Source organism: Panthera onca, chromosome B1 (assembly GCF_046562875.1).
Source record: "Panthera onca isolate mPanOnc1 chromosome B1, mPanOnc1 haplotype 2, whole genome shotgun sequence".
In the NCBI taxonomy this organism is placed as follows: Eukaryota; Metazoa; Chordata; class Mammalia; order Carnivora; family Felidae; genus Panthera; species Panthera onca.
The window spans coordinates 201,865,141-201,888,833 of record NC_138342.1 but is presented as its reverse complement, the minus strand read 5'-3'; the positions used below and the strand labels follow the sequence as shown (position 1 = coordinate 201,888,833).

At 44.7% G+C, this 23,693-nt stretch overlaps 1 protein-coding gene across 3 annotated transcripts in view; it reads right to left on the bottom strand.

Annotated features, from left to right (window-relative positions):
* The window catches only part of CSMD1 (CUB and Sushi multiple domains 1), a 2,002,273-nt gene that overhangs the window by 391,589 nt on the left and 1,586,991 nt on the right, over positions 1 to 23,693 (bottom strand). For all 3 annotated transcript variants that reach the window (XM_078445226.2, XM_078445227.2, XM_078445228.2), the window contains one exon: positions 104 to 286. In XM_078445226.2, the coding sequence (XP_078301352.2) occupies positions 104 to 286 (183 nt within the window). The remainder of the gene's footprint in view (positions 1 to 103; positions 287 to 23,693) is intronic.

The window sequence follows — 23,693 nt, the reverse complement described above, 5'->3', positions numbered from 1 at the left end:
GATGCTGACAGCAGCCGTCTCTGTCCCCTGCCTGTGCCTGGCATGCAGCCCTCTCTGTCCCCTGCCCCGGCCCCTGCCCGGCCCCCCAGGGCACAGTACTCACACACACAGCTGGGCTTGTTCCCCGACCACTGGTTGTTCTGCTGGCACGTGATGACCCTCTCCCCCACCAGCTCGAAGGCCGCCTGGCACTCAAAAGTGAGGGTGTCCCCGTGCAGGAAGCTGCTGCCAGTCCGCTTCCCATAGGCGGGGACCCCAGGGTCCCCGCATCCTCCCTTTTCGATTTCTGAAAATGGGAGAGAAAAACGAGCGGTCAAAAAACAAAACATGCAGTGAACATTTGTCAATAATTCAGAAAGTGAGCGAGTGGTTCCTTCTGCTGGTCTACCTACACGTAGTTTTTGTCGAGAGTTTCCAAAGCATGCTCGTTTCATCAACATTTAATTATAAAAGCCTGGGGGTAAAAAGGTTACGTGAACTTGAGAGAAAGGTATTTAATGTACTGTCTCCTAAGGGAGACGGACAGTTACACGGATGCTGGTGATGCAAATGCTACAATTAATACATAGATGCCTCTTCCGGCCCACGCGCCTCCTGCACCCTGCCGTTAAAATGTAAACACCTATTATGTTTTCATCTGTCTGGTTTTTTTTTAATGTAAACAATACAAGATTGTTCATTCGCTACTGAATATTTAAGTCAATAAATGTATTTGAATATTCCTTCCCTCAATCTTAAGACTCGTTTATGAAACAAAGCGAATATATTAATGGTCTCTGGATGAAGAGAAAATGGGCAGAATCAAGCCCCTTTTCATGAAAACACAACTGTAATGAAATAGGGACACAAACACACCAGGAGTATGTATACATAGACTTCAACCGCACCTCTGTCTTAAGTGTTAACTGCACAGAATCTATTAAATAAAATAGGCTATTTACTCACACAGAAATAGTTTTTGAGAGCAAACTATGTGTCAGGCCCTGTTCTAGGTACTGAGGTTACTGAGCAAACAAGACAGAATTCTCGCACTCATGGGGCTCACATTATATAGAGGGAAACCATGAAAGTTTCACATGTATATGAGTTTCAGATCACGGTAGGTGGGGTTTGAAGCAAAGTGGAGACGTTCAAAGGATTACACAATAATAGATGGGGGAGGAAAGAGAAGGTATAAATATCCTGAGGGAAGCCTGAAATCAGCCCTTCTAAGAAAGAGATACCAGCCCAGTGTAGCGGGCACCGATCGCTAGAAAGGAAGGGAGGGACCCCCCCCCCCCCCGAGCAGCCTGTTGGGTTTTTGTGTGTTTTGCCCTGGGAAGAAGGTGTTACAGGGTTTTAGGATGAGATAGGAGCTGAGTAGAATACAAGTGTAAACATTCTCTGAGCGCAGGGAGGGAGACAAGCGAATTTCAAGACGCATGGGATGGTTTCCACGCACACATCCAAAATGCACCGATTGGGTCTGCCTTCTGAAATCTGTCATGGGCTTATTCTAATTTCTTACACCGACCAAGCACAAACTCAAACTTAGGTTTTATTAGCAATCTAACTACTTTCTAATCCAGTTCACAATTTTGGAGGATGTCTGTAGAATGGCACAGGACTGGGTTGCTGGATGGTCTTGAGGATCGTGCCTACCGTATGTGGAACGTATACACACACCCAGTGACGAGAGGAGAAACTGTGCTTCTGAGAGTTCAGGCATACCAAAGCAGTGGAATCAGCCCGTACTATCATAATGCTGTCAAGACTTCCAGTATATGGGATACTGTCACACCTGTTTTCTTAAGCATAAGAGCAGGAAACAAAAACAGGTGTAGGGTCACAGGTCCAGGGTGCTCCGCTAACCTCCCGGGCTCTCCAGTAAAGAAGGTGACCCTTATAGTGACAGATCCACGGGAACAGAAGTGTTCCTGGGTGCAACGCAGGCCAAAGAAATCACCCAGAGAACCTGTTTTCTTAAGGACAGACCTTGGAGTTCAAGTCGTGTGACTTGACTTGAACTGAGCCACGAGTGGATTTACTTGAATTCAACACTTGGGATGCCTTGAACCAAGTTGTTTTGTTTTGTTTTTTTTTTTTTTTTTTTTTTTTTCCGACGTGAATCACAGGCAGTTCACAGCAATGGTTTATAACAAAACCCAGCTTGCAGTTCGTGGGCCTTCAGTCGGGTAGGGGCTGAGCACCCCCTGGTCCTGGCAAAGGACACAGCCCTGAGGTCAGGAGTCAGGATACCAGATTTGATTCTGGGCCTCCTGGCCTTTGAGTGGCCACCATGAGCAATTTAGTCTCTCAAAAGCCTCGTTTATACATCATCAGCGACCACTGCCTACCTCAAAGGACAGATGAGGGGGTTAAACGACATAATTCACACAACATACCCAGCATATAGGGCTCAAAGTGTTAGCCATTATACGATTGTGAGCAAACCTTGGACTCGCAGACGTCGGTTGTGCATCTGCGGTTCCAAAATCTGCGGTTCCTTCTTACAAGGAAATAAACGATGGCACGTTGGGATAATGCTGTTTCCTACATTAACTGATTCCAAGAACTCCTGAGTGGAGTGCTAGGACACCGCACGGTTGTGGTTAGACCCGCAGTGTGGGCGCAGATGAAGGTCACTGTGCCCCTCCTGCTGGGATGAAGACAGTCCTGTGGTCATTCACTTCCACCAAAGATGCCGACCTTCGTCGGGTCCAGACGCAAGGCCGCCGCGTGTCTGACGTGTCCTTACTAGGTGCTCCGTAGAGACCAATGATTAGTGGCCAGACAGCGTGGTGTGAGCGCAAGTAGGACTTTTTCTTCAGCCACGGGAGAAGTGTGGTCGTGGCCCGTGATTACACCAGTGTAGCTGCATCTGGAGGAGGTGCGAGGGGTCACTCTGCACGCGCGATCCCAACACACCGAGCCCGCTCTTGCCCCCAAATGAGCGTGACACAATCCGCACAGGGTTTTGAAATTCCCCTTGGAGGTCACACTGCCTTCCCTTGAGAATCTGCACCTACTTCACATAGTTTTTGTGAAACTATGGAACAAATGGAAGATGAATAATCAGTGTTGACATTGATATAGCAACTGCAGGAAACCTGTTTCCATACGCAACGAAATGTAAGATGTCAAAGATGACCTTGAGAGGCTTTTGTGGAAAAGAATCTGACGGTTTGTTATCAGTCGAAAGACTAAAGTCCCTACAGACCAAAAACAAAACAAAACAAAAACAAAAAACAAACAAACAAACAAAAAAGCTGGTCAAAAGATCTCTTCCAAATTATCAATCTAGAAATGGAACTTGAGGAAATATTAGGTGTGATTATTTCTTTACTTCTTCTCTGGTATTGTTTATCAGTATCAGCCTTCTACTGGGGACTCTATGACATTCCTATTGATGTGTTTTCCTTCTTTTTTTTTTAATCTTTTTTTTTTTTAATGTTTATTTATTTCTGAGACAGAGAGAGATAGAGCATGAGTGGGGGAGGGGCAGAGAGAGGGGGAGACACAGAATCAGAAGCAGGCTCCAGGCTCTGAGCCATTAGCCCAGAGCCTGACGCGGGGCTCGAACTCACGGACCGTGAGATCATGACCTGAGCCGAAGTCAGTCACTCAACCAACTGAGCCACCCAGGCGCCCCTGTTTTCCTTCTTCTTGACAAGAACCTTTAAAAGTACTACATCCTATTATTTCATTTTAATTTTTCCATATTAAGTTTTCTGAATTTTATGATTTATTTTCGAAGGATATTTTAAAACTTCACCTAAAACAATTCTATTGACACTACATACTTAACATTCATCTCTAACGCGTTTTATTAGGTATATTAGACCTGCAAATGTTTACATAACAAATGAGTAATTGGATTCATCATTTTCTCTTTTATCTTTGTTAATGTTTGTTTATTTTTGAGAGAGAAAGCGCAAAGGGGGCAGGGGCAGAGAGAGATGGGGATAGAGAATCTGAACTGGGTTCTGCGCTGTCAGCACAGAGCCCGAAGAGGGGCTCCAACTCCCAAACCGTGAGGTCACGACCTGAGCCCAAGTTGGACGCCTAACCGACTGAGCCCCCAGGCGCCCCGCTATTTGCTCTTTTAATTTACCTGAGCGTTTTTGCTTTTACCAACATACAGGCATTAGATGGCATGGGAGCCAAACAGCAAGACTGACAGTGAGCCTGGCAGGGGGACTCTTGCTGTGGCAAGCCCGTGTGGTCTTTCTGGAGAGAATAAAACGTCTGCACAAACGGGATATCGCTCTGGACCAGATACTGGAAAACAGAGCGGTGCCACCAGACGAACACAGGTGACTTAGAGGTGAATGTCTGAGAACGGTCATGAGGAACACGGAGATGAACGCTACGAACTTGTCAGTCGTTGGACAGTTTCTGCTCTACAAAAGGCAACCCTGTTCAATGAATTGCAAGCCTCCTGACCCACGAGAGCACAGCTGCCCTCCGACACTTGCACGCGGTGCGGTGCACAGCTAACGGAGGCCTGGCTGATGACTCACCTTTGCATGTGCACCTGCATGGCCCCAGCACAGGGCACAGAAGCACAGGGGAACGAACGCTCGCTGCAGTCACAGCCCAGTTCCCCTGGGCTCCTTCACACAGCCGAGTACCCTGCCGCAGGGCCCCTTATCGAACCCTATCTACACGATATTTTTGACACGTCGGGGTGCCATGGTGTTGACTCTTCACTTCTGCATCTTCTCTTCAACACTCCACGGAATGTCCTGTCCTCCTCAACCAGCCCACAGGCGTGCACCTGCGGGTACACCCACCGATCAGCTGCCTGTATGTCGTAAAGGGACCCAGCAGCATGCAGTCAGCGTGCATGCCCCCAATACCGTGCGCGTCTTCAACTTAAATTTCTGCCTTTCCGTGAAGGGCGCTCACATGCAGGCCAGAGGCATACTGAACACTCCAGAATCTCTCGTGCCGCCGGGCCTCCTTCCGTTCTGGTGTCCCCCACCCCCATCTAAGACACCTCCTCTTCTCCTTTCGTGGCGCCGCCCTCATTAAAGCCTCTTCAAATCCCCACAGCCCAGGTCTGGCTCCCTGTTCTAGAATTGCCGGGTCCTTTTTTTTGTAGACATTTTAGAACTAATCCAGTCAGGACTGATTTGAGTTGCGAACCTGTCTTTCTGTCCCATCACACTGCAAATTTTTCCAGAAAGATGACGGATCCATATCTTTCTCTGTATTTCCCAGTCATAAAATCAGTCCTGAAACAAAGTGGATGCTGGTATTGTTTTGTTCTTTTACGGACCTTCTGAGATGTCTGACCAGGCTTCTAGCTATAAGACAGGCGGCTGACTTGTTTTGTTCCCTACAAAGAGCTACTAGGCTTTGCCCAATGTCTTAGTCTGTGGCTGATATCTTGGCGCACAGCACATGGGCTGTTCTGGCTGTAAGGTGTAAGAAACAAGAAAACACACCAAATCATGGATCTTGTGAAGACTGCAGCTCGGGGCACTCAGCAGAAAATAAACAAATAGTATGAAATATGTCAGACACTGATAAATGTTCTGAAAAGAGAGGACGGGGGGTAAGAGGGAACACAGACCGCGGTGGTCTGTTTCTGGTGGAGGATCCAGGGACACTCTCTGCAAAGCACACATTCGAGCAGAGATGTGAAGGGAGGATGCGTCTGCGAGTGGAAGAGAGAAGAACCCTGCATGGACAGAAGACAGAACCAAAGCACGGGGCTGAGTGGGGAATCCACCAGGCAGGGCTGAGGAACAGCCAGACGCCAAGAGTGACTGTAGTCCGGTGATAAAGGGCCAGACGAGCAAAACACAAAAGCAACGAGCGGGTCAAGGACCAGGCGACACAGAACCTCTAGACCTTGACGGGGATACGGTCCTTTCATCATGCTTTCTTATAATCATGCTGTGAGAGCTACAGAAACCACAGGGAACGGCCAGTTGTTTCCTAATTTATCGTGAAACATTTCATGCTGTAATAAATATTGGAGAGAAGGCACCTAAACGCCACCATACAATAAAATACAACTTAGAGGTATCCACTGTATGGATTTTTGCTTCTTTGTTGCCAACAACTCCAATCCTAAATTATCCTGAAGATGTTAACTTCTACCAACCCCTTTAGATACACTTGGTGGGTGACATGTGTTACAGGAAAGGGTGCCCCACTGAGAATGGAGGTCTAAGTCACACATCTTTTATCTCATGTATTAGTCTCTTTGGTACTCTTCCAAAATTACTAGTGGAGCACCTCTTACGTGCTAAGCTACTAGGGTGAAAAATAATTATCTTCCAGAAGTCTACAGTGCAATAATTTGAACAGACGGATGGATGACCACCATAACACTCCTGGCGAGGTATCTGTCATGGCAAAGATATCCTCAAGTTGGTACTGGGCATCATAGGTCTTTAAAATCAAAGCAAGTGGCTGAAAGGAAACCGTGTTCGCCACGAGTGCTCACCCCGTAGGTCATGGGAAAGAAAGGCTGCCTCAGAGCCACCGTAGAGATGCTGACTGTGCAGCTGGGCTGGGTCCGGAGCAATTCGGCCAAGGGCAGCACCCAGTGGAGCCGCCCACACTCCGTGTCCAGAGCCAGTGGCTGCCACCTTCCCCCGGGTGCTAAGGAGCTGTCGCTCAGGACACATTCTACTTCCTTGCAATGTTAATGTCCACCCTCTTGACCAACACCAGCATTACTGGCCCCGTTTTCAGGATGTGACAGGTCCAAAAGGAAGGAAAAAGCCCTTCTACCTTCTTTTTCTTTTTTTATATTCTTTTCTTAATGTTTATTTTTGAGAGACACAGAGAGAGAGAGAGACAGCACGAGCAGGGGAGGGACAGAGAGAGAGGGAGACACAGAATCTGAAGCAGGCTCCAGGCTCCGAGCTGTCAGCACAGAGCCCCCACGCATGGGTCAAACCCATGGCTTTGAGATCATGACCTGAGCCCAAGTCAGGGCGTAACCGACTGAGCCACCCAGACGCCCCAAGCCCTTCAACTTTAGAACTTTAGGTAAAGCTGATCCTTACATCATTTGGCCCTGTATTATCATCACAGAATGCAATATCTGATAATTTTAAAGATGCGTCTGTATTACGATGTTTTTCCTGTTAACTAGAAGCTTCGAGATTGAGACATTATCAACTGCATTTTTAAAGAGTGAGGCAGTCTTAATTCTGGCAAAATTAAGCAGGCCCCTCTCTCGCCTTGGCCTCTGCATTCTGGTTTCTTGAAATCAGCAGTTCCCATACTTGCCCACACAGCAGCATCACGGGGAGCTCCGCCCCTCCCACTCACAAATTCTAGTGTTTCCCAACGAAGCATTTAGCTGCACTGCGAACACAGAGCCTGGGCAGAAGGAGGGACAGCTGCCAAGCAGGACAGGGCCTCCCTCAGGACTGGAGGCAGAAGGATGAGAGAGGCTGGAGTTTTCAAGACGACAAAACACGGGACCCCACTGGCACGCAGCACCTAGCAGGCGTCTGGACAGGGAACATGCAGAATTTCACCCCCTCCTCTCTCACCCAGCGGACCCTTCCCTCGAGCGTGTCCGCACCAGAACGAAGGTATAGAAAATCAAAAAAAAAAAAAAAAAAAAAAAAAAAGACTGATTTAGACTGACCCCTGGTAATAAGCATTTCACAAACAAGCACACAGCGTGCGTGCTATCAAAGGGCAACTGGAATAGTTTCCCAAGAACGGCCCTTAATTTGGACTAAAGCCAAGATTGATGCAAAAAGAGAAACACCAAAGTGGATTTATTCTATATGCCTGCTTAAAAACAATCACATGGAAACGATTCAACGTGTGCGGTAAACGGGCCCGTAAGTCACACCAGCACGGACACAGCCAGGTCACCTCACACACCACAACGCTCTCTTTCTCACAGGCCAGATGACGACACTTAGTGTCACTAAACACTGTGAATCTCATTTGACGAGGACTGCCCTCGGCTGTGAGGAACAAAACGCTTCAATGAACGCTAGCTTGAACTCGCGAGCATTTCCTTTTCCTCACGCACCCGGAGGCTGGAGGGCAGAGTGGCATATGGGTTAGGTCGGCGAGAGCCCACATGCTCTGCAGACGCCCACCCCCTGGACTCACAGGCCAACATTGTGAGGGGTGCGGTCTCGTGGCACAAAGTGGCTGCCACGTCTCAAGGCAGGAGGAGGTGGAGAGTCCAGGCTTCCCACAAGGGCGGCGAGCTGGGTTTTCTCTTTAAAAACCACAAACACATGCACAAAAAACACAAAAAAACAAAAATACCCCAAAACTTTCCAGAGGCTCTATGTGTTCACTTGTCTTTGTCCCTTGTAGCTCACCTGGGTCATTCCTACCTTGAAAGATCCAGGAAATGTCATGTTAGACTCCACAGTGTAGGGGAAAAAAAAAGTCAGGTGTTTGTTTTTTTTTTAATAAATGATAATTTTCATAGATAATCCACAAAGTCTGCCACAGAATGTTAGCAAAATTAAAAATTGAATTCCTACCAAAAATATCATCTCAGTGGGAACAAAATCACCTCCCAGACAGAAAATCCTTTCTAATATGTGTGGCTCTGTTCACCAGCGCAGTGTTTAACTATGCTGCTACCCTGTATTTAGTTTTCAGGGGAAAAAAAAGTAGAAATAAGTTTTTAAAAATTCTTTTGGGAATAAGTTGGGAGTTAAATAACTAAGGCAAGTAAATATAAAAGTAAACGTGTTTTGAGACAAAGTGTGAATATGATCAAAATGATTTTCACATAGGTAGAAAAATAACAAATTACGTAAAAAGAAAAAATAAGAGTGCTTCAGGATATAATGAATCAAAACCATTTGGGCTTTCTTTTTCTTTTCTTTTTTTAAATTTTTTATTTATTTTTGAGAGAGAGAGAGAGAGAGAGAGAGAGACAGAGACAGAGCAGGAATGAGGGAGGGGCAGAGAGAGAGGGAGACACAGAATCTAAAGCAGGCTACAGGCTCTGAGCTGTCAGCACAGAGCCCGACACGGGGCATGAACCCACAAACTGTGAGATCTTGACCTGAGCCAAAGTTGTATACTTAACTGACTGAGCCACCCAGGTGCCATGGGGATTTCTTTTTCTTTCTTCATCCTGCCATAAAAATCAGGGGGTCCAAGGCTACTTTTGTTGGAGTAGATGGCAATTCACAGGTACTCTTTCACTGGCTAACTTCCAATTGATTTCTAATTTCATGGGCTTGAAAGCACATATGGATGGCTGTCCATATAGAAGAGAAAGAGGTGCATATTCAAGGGCCAAATAAAAAGAATTTTTAATTTTGGAAACTACGAAATAGGTTTAGTAAATTACTGGCCCTGTTATCAAGTTTTTTCCTAAGGAGATTAACTGTACCAAAATGAAAGGCACCGTTTCTTAGAACATTCCACAGGCTTCTAGTTAGCAGACATAGAATACAAAGTCACTAATTCTTCCAAGTATGTTTCACAGCCAGTTTTTCTCAGAGATAGGAAGTCACACTTGTTAGACATAAGTACCCTATACCCGCTGTCCTAGATAGATATTGGACATTACTTCCTTGACTAATATTGCTTATTAATTTTTACCATAGGTAATTTTTACCAAAGATAAGCATCCTATGTCTATTATATCTATTGAGATCAATGGCTTGTGCCCAGTTTGCAGAGATTATTTTGTGATTGAAATGGGCATTTAGCTATGAATAATCTAAATACCGTCTAGGCCACTTTTTTTCAACTTTGCTCTACAATTAGGCACAACATTTGGGCACTTGATTATCCAATTATCTGTGCATTAGAGCAAATAGCAAATTGCTTCTGGAGAATCTTGGCACCGCCCACGGGTACTTTATTAGGTCATCTCTTCAGAGTTGGCACATCATCTGTTCAGGCATGTGTTCTTGTTAGACATTTCATCTTATAAGATAATGTCATCTTACCCAAGGATACGGCTCTGTCCTAAATTGGCAACACAGGATGTCAGCACAGCAGGTAATTATCAGGGAATACCATACTGAATTAACTGTTAATCAATAGTTATTCAGAGTTGTTATGGAATGAATTATATACACCCCCCACCCCCGCACAATTTATGGTGAAGCCCTAACCCTCAATGTGGCCATATTTGGAGGTGGAGCCTTTAGAGATGTAACTAAGGTCGATTCCCTAGGACTGGTGTCTTTCTTCTTTTTTTTTAAATTTTTTTAATGTTTTTATTTATTTTTGAAACACAGAGAGACAGAGCATGAGCAGGGGAGGGGCAGAGAAAGAGGGAGATACAGAGTCAGAAGCAGGCTCCAGGCTCCGAGCTGTCAGCACAGAGCCTGATGTGGGGCTCAAACTCACGGACTGTGAGATCATGACCCGAGCCGAAGTCGGACACTTCATCGACTGTTTTGGAAACTACGAAGCAGGTGCCCCTGGACTGGTGTCTTTCTAAGAAGAGGAAGAGACACTAGGGCCAGGCACACATGGAGAGGAAGCTCTGTGACGACTCAGGGAGAAGACAGCCACCTGAAAGCTGAGAAGGGAGGCCTCAGAGGACATCAAAGCTGCCGGCACTGTGATGTTGGACTTATAACCGTGCAACCATGAGGACGTACACGTAAGCCCCCAACATGTGGTGTGTGTTACGACAGCCCCGACACACTAACATGAGTGTGAATAAAAGACACGATATCTATAAATTGTCGTTCCCATGACGTGAAATTATTGTAGAGTACACGAGTACTTCCTTAGGTCAAGATCGGTCGCTTTTACTTTCTCTGGCAAAAGTTTTCTACTTAACTGACTTCGGTTTCGAAATCACTCCCCTGGCAGATGCTGAGAATCGTCAAAAGGAGGAAGCTCCTTTGATAAATGTTTCCTAAAAAGACTCTTGAGAGCACTGTTTGCAATTCGGTGAACAATTATTTTCATGAGGCCTAGAGGGAGAATTACTCTCTGATTAGAGTAGCATACAGTTCCTGGGCAACTGGTTTGTTTTTATTCCACCAATTCTCCGACCATGTGAGGACAAGAAGGCCCTTGCTGATGGTGACGATGGAAGCCTGGGGGTCTGTCGTGGGTTGGGGATTGTCAGAGTTGGGTGAGAAGGAGTAGTCAGCACACATGAAGAAGAAAATGGAGCTTCTGGGAACTTCTGGTGATGACAAGTTCGTCGGGACACAGGAGGGAGTTGTCAAGTGCTCACTTGTTGGCCTAGTTCAAGTGTCTAATTCTCCTCCCGCTCTCTGGAGGGCCCAAGCTTGACCCTTAACTTCCCCATCTTTTAAGAGAGGGAAGGTTGTCCTGGACCAGCAAGTTACCACAGGAGAGCACAGGAAGGGGTGCTGGTGATTAGGGTGGATGAAGGGAGCCTATGCTTTGGTCTGTTGTCAACAACACTTACCTATGTTCCGCCTGAGGGTCAAGGACCATTAGTCCTGGGAAGGCTGAGTGCACGGTTCACACTGTTATCACTCCACATGGTCAACTCCATCCTGAGTAGCAGAAATGCACTCTGTCTCCCCATGAAGCCCATCCCCTGCTGTCTGTCACACTGTCAGAAGACCTACTTTTTCCACCCTAAAAGCAACTTGCTCATGAGGATGACACATATGTATGTCTTCTTGCTCAGAATTTTCCAGTTCTTCGCCCTGTCTCATCACTTAGGGAGGTCCCTGTGGTCCACCCATGCATCCTGACCCATGTGCTCAGGATGGCGGTCATCATCTTGTGCTTTTCTGCACAACCTCCTTTGGAGGCAAATGCAGAGATCCACACCTTCCTTGGTGCATTTCCCTGCCCCGGTCCCCCTGTTCACAGAATGCTCTCACTGTCAGCTTATCCTTCTTCCAGCTAATGCTGGTCCCTAGTCCGTCAAAGATGGATAACTCCATCCTTTCTTCACATTTCTCCAGCTTGTTATTCGGTCAGGTGCATAGAAGAACGATGAGCGGAGAAACACTAATCCCTTATCAGTGATGAGAATTGTGCCCTAATCCTTTCATACATTGCAAGAATTCACTTGGGGTGTAAAAGGTTCCAGTACCACCTGCATTATTATAATTTTGTTATTTGTTGTTGTTATGAAGAGCACCACATGCTGAAAACACTTAGAGTAAAAGCAGTTCACATATCACAACTATTTCTGATGCAATGGGGATGTTTCCTTCCATGTGTTTCCACTTTATGTTACGGTTCTCGAACCCACGGAAGAATATTTTACAGTTTCTGCACGATTTCTTTAGTTTCAAAAGACAGCAAGTACTATAACAGCTTTTAAATGCACTTTCTTCCCTGGTGAAGATATTTTTGTTTCAGTTGTAGTAGAAACCAGCTTTAAAACCCTATGTATGTTATTTAACCTTAATGAGAAACAAAGGCCATAGGATTGGATGATTGTTGATGTCCCTTCCGGTTTTATATTTTTGTGACACTCCGAAATCTCAGATTTAGAACTTAGCAAAAAATACGAACCGTATTAATCACGGCTTAATTTTTACTAAAAACATTGTTTTAGGGCCATCTTAGAGAACACAGACAGTTCACTCATGGATTCTGCCACTTGTCCTTCCAGGCCCCAAATACCCCACACAAACACGTTCTACAGCATCCACTACACTCCCACATGTTCGAGTGGCTCCTTGGTTAGGGTTTCATTGTCCATCACCCAGGATTGTCTGTGTCCACCCAGCACTGCTGCCTCTATGACCATCTCACCATTTCGCACCCTGTCTCTTCATTCCACTTTCTATGCTGCAGCCAAAACAATGTTTCTAAACCTCAAACCCGGTGATGGCCCTAACTTGCTGGAAATGCCTCTGGCAACCTCCATTCTTAATTCAAAGTCTTTTCATGTAGAAAGCCCGGCACAATCTGGACGCTAAGTCCTCTGGGCCACCTTTCCTTACTCTCTTCTTTGCGATCCACCATCCAGGCTCCAAGTTCTGATCACACTCTCTTTCCATCCTTCACGCCCACTGTAAACGTGTCCACCCTGCCTATCGGCTCCCCAGGTCAATTCACTGTCCGTATTCTCATTTCAACCGTGCTTGCGCTCTGGTAGCCTGTATCCCATGATCTGCCTGCGTCTCACTCTTCTCTTTCCTAACACATGTCACTGTGCGTTATATTTATCCTTTGTGCTTTACGGTAAGCTCTACGAGGGTCTATTTTACTGACTGCTCAATCTCCAGCAGCTAGTCAAGTGACCAATGCACAGTACATGCTCTTCAAAGTTATTTTATTTTTTTAATGTTTTTAAATTATTATTTTTTTAATGTTTATTTATTTTTGAGACAGAGAGACACAGAGCATGAACGGGGGAGGGGCAGAGAGAGAGGGAGACACAGAATCGGAAGCAGGCTCCAGGCTCTGAGCCATCAGCCCAGAGCCCGACACGGGGCTCGAACTCACGGACCGCGAGATCGTGACCTGGGCTGAAGTTGGACGCCCAACCGACTGAGCCACCCAGGCGCCCCTATTTTTTTAATGTTTTTAAAGATTCTACTTTTAAGTAATCTCTACACCCAACACGAAGCTTGAACTTAACTGCCCTGAGATCAAGAGTCACATGCTCTACCAGATGAGCCAGCCAGGTGCCCCTCCTTGAAATTATTCTTCATGAATGTCATAGAGGTTTATATTTATACATGTTTTTTATATGCTTTTATTTCTATACTTGTTACTCTCACCATATTTCAGATGTATTTGCTTATTCATGAAATAATTTCCAACTCCTAACTGACCTAGGATCCACGATGGGGTAGGTGGGTTTTATTATATGTAAAGACAAAATAATTTTGTAGTAAAAATAATAATCATGCATTCATGGATAAGTAGAAGCTGTATTTATAAGAAGAGGGTTTTTTTTAATTTTTTTAATGTTTATTTATTTTGGGAGGGGGGATAGTGTGAGTGGGGAGAGGGGCAGAGAGAGAGGGAAACAGAGAATCCCAAGCAGGATCCACACTGTCAGCACAGAGCCTGACACGGGGCTTGATTTCAGGGACTGTGAAATCATGACCTGAGCCTAAGTTGGATGCTTAACGGACTGAGCCACCAGGCACCCCCATAAGAGTTTTAATATCCCCTGGATCCTTTTATGAAGTGTAATCATGTTTTAGCCCTTATCCTAGATCAAAAAGAAAAAAAGGAAAAAACATACAATAGATGGAAAATAAAAATACTGTTTTCTTTACTTACAAAATGCATCTATTTTATTTGGAAATGTACCTCCATGTTTTCATGATAGTATCTTAGATAACACACCATATTGCCAAGTGAGAATGATTTATCAGGAGTAAAGTTTTACAATATACCACGTGCTGTTCCCACTGGTGTGCATTATCCCCCTAAATCTATTTTTTTAAGTTCATTTATGTATTTTGAGAGAGTGAGCAGGGGAGGGCAGAGAGAGAGAAAGAAAGAGAGAGAGAGAGAGAGAGAGAGAGAATCCCAAGCAGGTTCCGCTGTCAGCACAAAGCCCGAAACACAGGGCTGGAACCCACGAACCATGAGATCATGACCTGAGCCAAAACCAGAAATCGGATGTTTAACTGACTGAGCCCCCCAGGCACCCCTCCCTAAATCTACTTTTTGACAAAGTCAGACAATTTCTGTTTTACATGGTAGATACACCAGGTTGCGGAGGTCTTGGTCACTACATGAATATTAATTTGGATTTTTAAAATGATTACTCAATTGATCCGGAGTGACGTGATCAAGACGGTGACATAAGTCGTCCCAACTACAGCCCCCCCCCCCCCCAAAAGAAGAGCAACTAGCAACAATCCAGAGAGAAGAAAACCCTGAACTCAGAGGTGAGGCTGAGGCAGCTCCTGGACCACCCCCACACAAAGAAGAGCTGCATTTCTTTCTTTCTTTTTTTTATACAAAGAAGAACACACAAGCCTAAGATGTATATGTAACCACAAAAGACTCCAAAGAGCCAAAGCAATCTTGAGAAAGAACGATGTTGGAGGCATCCCATTTCCTGATTTCAGACTACACTGCAAAGTTTCGCGATCAAAGCAGTAGGGTGCTGGCAGAAAAGCAGACATACAGATCAGCGGACCAGAATAGAGAGGTCCAGACAGAAACCCACGTATCTACAGTCATTTTACAAGGGAGCCAGGAACGCTCAATGAGGAAATGATGGCCACTTCAACAAAGGTGTTGTGAAAACTCAGCATCTACACGCAGAAGAATGAAACTGGACTCTTACACCACACACAAAACTAACTCAAAGTGGATTGAAGTCAAGAAGACCAAAAACCATGACATGCCCAGAAGAAAACAGGGACAAAGTTCCTCGACATGGGTCTTGGCAATGACTCTTTGGATATGACACCAACCGCATAAAATCAAGCAGGACCGGTTCTGTGCAGTGGAAGAAATGATCAACTATATGAAAATACAGCCTATGGAATGAAAGAAAATATTTACCAATCATTTATCTGGGAAGAGATTAAAATCCAAAATATGTAAGGAACCGATACAACTGAATAGCAAAGAAATAGTGATAACAAAATTAAAAAAATAAGTAAATAGCCTAATTGAAAAGTGGCCAAATCGCCCGAATAGACATTTTTTTTCAAAGAAGACATACAAATGGCCAACAGGTAGCCCAAAAGGTACTCAAACATCACTCATTATCAGGAAAAGGCAAATCAGAACCACAATGAGACATCGCCATAACCAGCGCTTTCATCAGAAAGACAAGAAACACAGATGCTGGCGAGGATGTGGGGAAAAGGGACCCCTCACGCACTGTTGGCGGGACTGCAAACTGGTGCAGCCGCTCTGGAGAACGGTATGGAGGTTTTCCCCCCCAAATTAACAATAAAGCTACAATATAAGACCAGCAGCCCCACTTCTGGACATAGACCTCAAGGAAACAAAATCACTGTATTGAAGAGATATCTGCCTCCCCCAATGTTCACTGCAGTGTTATTTTTTTAATAATAAGCAAGACATGGAAACATTGCAATCATTTGTGCATGAATGAATGATTTTTGCAACTGTGGCATATATAATGGAATATCATTCGGTGATGAAAAAGAAAGAAATCCTGCTATCTGCCACAACACGGATGAACCCTGAGGGCATTATGCTAAGTGGGGGAAGTCAAACAGAGACCAACACTGTATAATTTCACTTACAAGTGGAATCCTATAAAACTGACCTCAAAGAAACAGCAAAGTGGTGGTTGCCAGGGGGTGAGGCGGCTGGGAGAAGGAGGGAAGGCAGTCAAAGTGTACAGACCTCTAGTTGTAAGTTGTGATTCACCTTATAATGAGAAGTCCTGGGAATGCAACATATACCATGGGGACTAGAGTTAGTAACACTTACCGTACACTTGAAAGTTGAGGAGAGAGCAGTGGATCTTAAAATTCCTCACCACATGCACACACGCACACACACACACACACAGCTGGTAGTTACGTGAGGTGAGAGGTCAACGTTATTTTGGTAACCACTTCTCAGTAGACATGCATGAAATCACACGGTGCACCTTACACGTACACAGTATTACATGCCAATTTTATCTCGATAAAGCTGGAAAAAACATCATAAAATTGATGTGTTGTTATGTGGGCTCCACAGATAAAAGGTTCCTGTACATTCCATGTGGTTTCTCACAGAACTGCAACCCACCGATTTCTTCAGAAGCCACACTGCCCCAGCTACTGAGGTAACACTTCCTTACAGGTGTTAGTAACGCCACATTTTAGAAAACGAAAGCTTTTCTCTCTGGTAGCGTCACTCCAAAGTAACCTACGCATCGGGTAAGGTATTCCACAGTTGTCTGTGCACTCACTCTTGTGGTAAAGGCAATTCCACATGGCTTGCGAGTCTACCCTTCTCAATGGCCACTTGACTGTTGCTTCTATCCTGAATTTAGGGTTTAAGAAAACAGTCGCTAGCATAGATAAAAGGTAATCTGTGGCCGCCAGATAACTACTGCTTTGGGTGGGTGCCGGTGATCGGATGACAATGTGCCCAAGACCAGCGAATTTCATCTTCTGGAGAGGGAAGCGACAGTGGACACATTCTGGTACGCACCTGCTCCTTGATTCTCATTTTTCCTGAGGTTCGGACTCGAATATCTAAAATAAGGGATTTCCTTTCACTATCTTTAGAGAACAAGACTGAAGGGGTGCCTGGGCAGCTCAGTCACTTAAGTGTCTGACTCTCGATTTTGGCGCAGGTCCTGAGCTTACGGTTGGTGGGTTCGAGCCCCGCGTCGGGCTCGGTGCTGACAGTGCAGAGCCCTCTTGGGATTCTCTCTCTCTCTCTGTTGTTCACTCAAAATAAATACATAAACTTAAAAAAAAAAACAAACACGATATTGCAACAAATGAATGACAATCCACTCACGCTGTCTGCGCCTGAGCATTTGCCCCTGGCGGACACGGTGTAAGCTCGCGGGGTTACGGAAAACTGTGGATGTAGGCGTAATCGGGCACTTGGAAGGAACGAAACCTCCCGTGACCATTTCTCTTCTAACACAATCCCCAACGTCACCCACGAAAGTAGCAGACGGCTGTTACAGTGGCCCGTGCTTGTTAAATTATGTGTAATCATGCTTAATTACGCTGTTGAGGGGAAATTCTGTTGTGTACATAAAATACTGTATTTGCTTTTCACACAAATGTGCTTTGTTTGACTAAAATAAAAAAGAGATGCTTTTAAAGGTACTGTCAACGGCAAAGATGGGTCGGGAATGAGATTGCTCTGTTTGTCTTTCCTCTGTGTGGCCCTGCCGTGAAACTCCGGATCCGAGAAATCCAGGGGGCAGGAACCACAGAAATGAACCGTTTTCAGTTCTTCACCCTCGTCTCATGGAGGCTATGGAAGTGTCAGTATCCAAACTCAATTTTAGCGCTGTCCAAATTATTTGCAAGGGCTGTGGAGGTTCAGAACCGTATTTGTGGTGAGGCCCAGGAAGATAAGACACTGGGTCCCAGGGAGCACTACTCCGAAAGTGACCATTTTATTCCAAATACTGATCAGCTACAATAGGAGGCCAAATTTCCCTGATCTCCCTGCTGGTTGGTAAGCTGATTTGGGATTTGTTTTTATTTATTTATTTTCGAGACAGAGAGAGAGAGAGAGAGAGAGAGAGCAAGAGAGCAGGGGAAGGGCAGAAAGAGTGGGGAAGAGAGAGAATCCCAAGCAGGTTCCGCACTGTCAGTGCAGAGCCCGACGTGGGGCTCGAGCTCACGAACCGCAAGATCATGACCTGAGCAGAAATCAAGAGTCTGACGCTCAACAGACTGAGTCACCCAAGCGCACCTTGATTCGGGGGGTCAGAGGACTGATCCTGAGCCAACACTCCTTGGTGTCTAGCACAGAGGCCTGGCCTGGTCTCTGATGTCACTGCCGTCCAGCGAGCCTGCTGCTGTGTCAGGGCGTGAGACGCGTGTGCGCCTTCCACCGCCGTCAGAGAACGCCCTGACCCGTGATCAGATGCGTGTGACTGCACACACCCAGGCCAAAATACGTTAGGAAACAGCAAGGCACAATGAGAGCCTTTAAAGTTCATCGTCTGTCCCACTGTTACAGGTTGTTTTCAAAAACATGAAAAACAATTTAAAGAGCCATTAGTAATGACAAGCCCCTGAGAATAAATGAAAGGCATGTGTAAGGCAACCTCCTCTCCAGAATTCATCAGTAAAAATTCAGTTATAGAAATAATCTTATAGGATTTTCTAATTTTACTTTCATTTATGTTACATTCAAGGTGCACAAATAGTTAGTTTTTTTCGGGGGGAGGGGTTACAATTTTTGGATTCTGAGACCATAAGCAGCACTCGAATGGTGAACCTTACTTAGGCCGGGGTTCGTAAAAACACGAGCTGGGCCGTGTCATCGTCCCTAACCTCAGCAGGAGCCCCACCCTTCTGGCCAGAGAGTGAACTGTTTGAGCGGGCCTGTGAGGTTGACAGTTTGTTCTGACCAGATGCTCCTGGTTTATACTCAACTCTGCTCACTGTCAACATTAAGATACAATCCACCACCTTGTAGTTTCTAGAATGCTTACAGGAAAAGGAAGGATGAAGTTCCTGCTTACCAGATGACCTGAGTCATTAAAAAGGTGTAAAATACTTGTACCATTCTAGAATTTCTATTTTGAAGTAATGAAAATGGACACATTATCTGTATTTTAAAATAAATATACACCTCTACACACACACACACGTATATCTGATTTTGACAAAAGATACGTACATATCTTTTATACATATACACACATATATAAGACATCAGGAGAATGGTATTCAAGTAACACTCCACTAACTTGGAAATTCAGATAGCTGGGAAAACTCTTTTCTAGGCAATCCCTTTAAAACAACCATGACCCAGGGTCCTATGCAGGAAGAAACTAGACGAAAAGTAGAGAAATGATGCAAATTTGTTTATTCACCTGCAAGTTTCTAAGAAACAGCACACGTTCTCATCAAAGACCAAAGAGCTAACACCTCAAGTTAAAAAAGAAATTCTGAACATGTCACACAGCTTTACACACCAAAATTCAAAAAACATTGGTAAGTAAAATGCTTCCTGTGACTGAGAATAATCACGGCTATTGTTTCTTTCTGTCGGTCATCTAATAATCAAGTTCATGTTACATTAAAAGACCAATACTACGTGTTTATAGTCTTCTTTCGTGCTGTACGTTATAAAAAAGGCCCTAAAAGTCACGTGAAGTTTTACTGTGGTGGTGGCCAGTTTAGTACAATAATTGAAAACAATAAAACTGCATTCAGCTGGTTCTATGCTCATTTTCAGGGTGGAAAAATGAAAACTATATTTTAAAGTTTTTATGGAATTATTACACAACTTTTAAAAAACTTTTTGATGTTTATTTTCCAGAGAGAGAGAGAATGTAAGCAGGGAGGGGCAGAGAGAGAGGGAGACACAGAATCCGAAGCAGGTTCCGGGCTCTGAGCTGTCGGCACAGAGCTTGACGTGCGGCTTGAACTCACAAATCGTGAGATCGTGACCTGAGCTGAAGTTGGACGCTTAACCCACTGGGCCACCCAGGCACCCCTAGGCAACTTTTTAAAAATTAAACAGATAATGCAAGATATCTGCAAGCTAACTCTAGAGGAAAACTCATCATCATAAAAAGGGCAAGGGCTGGTTTGGAGACTAGAACCAGGGACTGGCCAGGCATGTTGCGGGGGGTGCGTGGGTGGTGGATGGCAAGAAGGACTCTCCTGAGCCCGCAGCTCCTGAGGAAGCCACATATAAGGTGTGCAGGGCTAAGGGTGTATTCACAAGGTAAGCAGAATAAGTAGATGAAATACCTGGTTATTATCAATCAGAATGAAAAACAAAGCATTGTCCTCTATCCTACCACACAAGCCTCTATCATTTCATTTACACAAAGCCATGAATGGAGAAAAATGGCAGTTTTTGTACACACCATTAAATATCGGCACATGAGGACGAAATACTTAGCTCTATGGATTGTGCCCTAAATCCCAGACGTAAGTGGTCCCAAATTTGTAAATTACAGATCCTAAAGTCTCATAGAATGGCTCCTGTCATCTGTAGTCAGTTGACTCTTCCTATGAATATCTGATCAATGAGACGTCTGCTGGCCACTCTGGTCCTCATCAATATTTATTTTCTCTGAAATTCAGTTTAATTTATTTTAGGTTTGGTCCCTCTCTCCCTTGAAGAGATAGTGATTTCCTGCAGAGTGGGTTGATGCTTTAGCGGCTCAGTGGTCCTCTGAGACACGCCCTAATTCTGGGGATCTGCCAAATGTGCAATAATTAATCTTGGGTTTGTTGATGGAGCGGGAAAGAGACAATGCTTTCAATAGGTTGAATATGAAGGAGAACCAAGAGTTCTGGGTGAGGAGAAATCTTTCCAGAAATCGTTTTTGCACTCAGGCTTCATAAAATGCTCTCTGATAAGAATCTTTTCACACGTATCCTGTGTACCTCTGTGATTCTTACAATTGAGCGTCTATGAAGGTACCTTAAACACTATGGCATCAAAGAAAGTCAGTTGGAAAACCAAATCAGAAGACACAAGAAATAATAGTAAAGCTTGTAAAAGAGCACATGACAAAGAGAGTAGATGAAGACTTGCTATGTGGGAATCTGGTTGGAAAATAATCAAGTGTATTAAATCTTTGTTGGCTCTGTTTTCTCTGATTCTCATGATTTTATACATTCTTACCTATGCTAGTTATACAGAAATAGGAACAAAAAAATAAAAAGAAATTACTTTCTCGTCATTATTGCTCATTCCAGTTTAGCCATTTTTTTCTTTAATCAGCCCACCTGAGGAATAAATTATGTAAATAAAATCACCACATATAAATGAGCAGTTTGATGAGTTTTTATTTAATTTGATGAACTGGATGGAGGTATATGGCTGTGTCCCCACCGATGGAATCGTGCCACAGACCTTTGTGTCCCTCCAAGAATTCCCTCGTGTTCCGTTCTCACTAGAGTCCTCTCATTTTCCTGGCTCTTGGCAACCAGCCACACAATTTCTCTCATCATGGTTTTCCCTACTACAGGATTTCATAGAAAGGGAATCATACAGTTCTTTCATTTTGGGGGGTCTGGCTTCTTATGCCTCACATAATGGCTTTTGGATTCATCCGGATGGTCTTATACATCAGGACATATTACTTCTTTACAGCTTAATGTAATGTGGACATACCACAATTTGTTTATCTGATTACCAGTCGATGTACATATGAGTCTTTTTCAGTTTAAGTTATTTTCATTTACTACGGATAATGCGTATGAACACACAAGGCTCCGTGTGTCTTCATCTCTCTTGGGAGATTGCTTAGGAATGAAACTGCTCCATTGTGGAATCAGCACCTGCCTTTCCCATTCTTCTTGTGTCCTCTCACCACTCGGACAATGGACATCATCTCCACCAGTCCCATGGCCCCAGCCCTTTGGTTTAAACCAGTTAATTCGCGCATGCAAAGAAGCAAACACCTAAGTTACCTAGCTGTTTTTAAACACTCACCAAATCAGGAAAATTATCTCATACTGTCAGTTCTCCTTGTTGGTGAAAAAGCAGACTCTCCAATGGTTTCCAGAGAGATTTTATTACAATTCATCGCTTTTCAAGAGAGTTTGTTTTATGTACTCATTCTTCAACTACCAACAGGGACACACACTTATCAATATAGGAAGCTAATTTCCACGTGAGGGCAAAATTTAAATATATCACGATTTACATAAAGTTGACTGTACTTGGTTGATAAAGCCAGATATTGTCAAGTGTAGTCTATTAATGAAAAACGCAATTTGATCTGATTAAGCATTTAGGAAAGGACTAAATAGCTGGCTACATTGTCCTATTGCTGCATTCACTGAGAGTACGTCAAGCAAAACAGATCACAAGGTTAACGTGTAGTCTGTGTCCATTCATGATTGCATATGCGTACGTGCAGCTCTGTGAGTGCGTGCAGATCAGGGGAGGGAAACAGTAAGATTCTTCAGTTGTTGTTCCTGTCCTTCATGGCATGATACTCAGGAAGTAATAAAGGTGGCCCCCCGAATATCACCTGAGTATCATAATTTGGACACAAAACTTTCTTACTCACGGATTAAAAAACATGTGAATTCCTGTGCTATAAAGTGGCATTCCTTCCTTTGCCGTTTCCCTCAGGATCGACTGGCTTGTGTTACTCAGAAATGGAAAATACGTATACTTTCTAAAATGTCACCTGCCATTCAGATTACAGTCTCATACGACAAGGTGCATGCAGCCATGAACTCTCACGGAGCTGTGCGGCACTGCGGACCTCCAAGGGTCGGAACTGCCCCAGGGGGTAAGTATCTTTGGACACAATTACGGGGCATGTGCAGGGCAAAATGCCCTGTGGCCGCAGCAGGTAGCCCAGAGAGCTTCCATTTTCCTGCTGCTTTTGTTGTTCTGCGACTTCTGCCCTCGAGAAACCCACGAACTCAACTCTGGCTGGGTTCAGGTGTACTGTTTCTGCCCGAAGGACAGTGCATCAAGCCAAGGAAGACCAGAGCACGTTCTCGCACGTGCAGGTGACACTGACTGTGGACCACTAGGACCCATTAATGCGGACCCGGCCAGAGGAGATCATGGCAGGGTTAGCAGCTCGAGCCCAATGCGGCCGAGCAGCAAGGTCTGAGCTGGGTTTGAACAAAAGGGATTTTATCTCAGGTAGAACTGCATTACTATGAAACCAAAACGCAGGTCTGTGGAGGAAAAGAAATAGCAAACCGGAAGCTGCACCACCAAAATACCCTTAATAATTTGTGAAAACATAAAAGAGCAAAGCCAGTTTACTGCATGAAACTCGTATTTTATAACATTTTCCAAATCTGTATTTGCCTGTCTGTCACATTTTTCTTTAAATAATGGCAAATATAAGGGCTGGAATTCGCTGCTTTTGAGAAAGCTGATACCCCCACTAGACTCAGGGCACGGTTCTCTGGGGGGCTCCCGTGCCCCCAGGTGAAAGGCACTGCCTGGTTTCCTTTTCAAACTGGAAGCGATTCTGTTCTGCAGATTCAGTCGTGTGGATCACGTCAGAGTCACAGATACTTGAGAACACCTCTTGACTTCTCTTGAACATAGTCTGACATGTCTAGCTCTTTCATTTTTATTTATTTATTATTTATTTTTGAGAAGAAGAGAAAGGGGAGGGGCACAGACAGAGGGGCAGAGGATCCGAAGCGGGCCCCGTGCCGACAGCAGAGAACCCAATGTGGGGC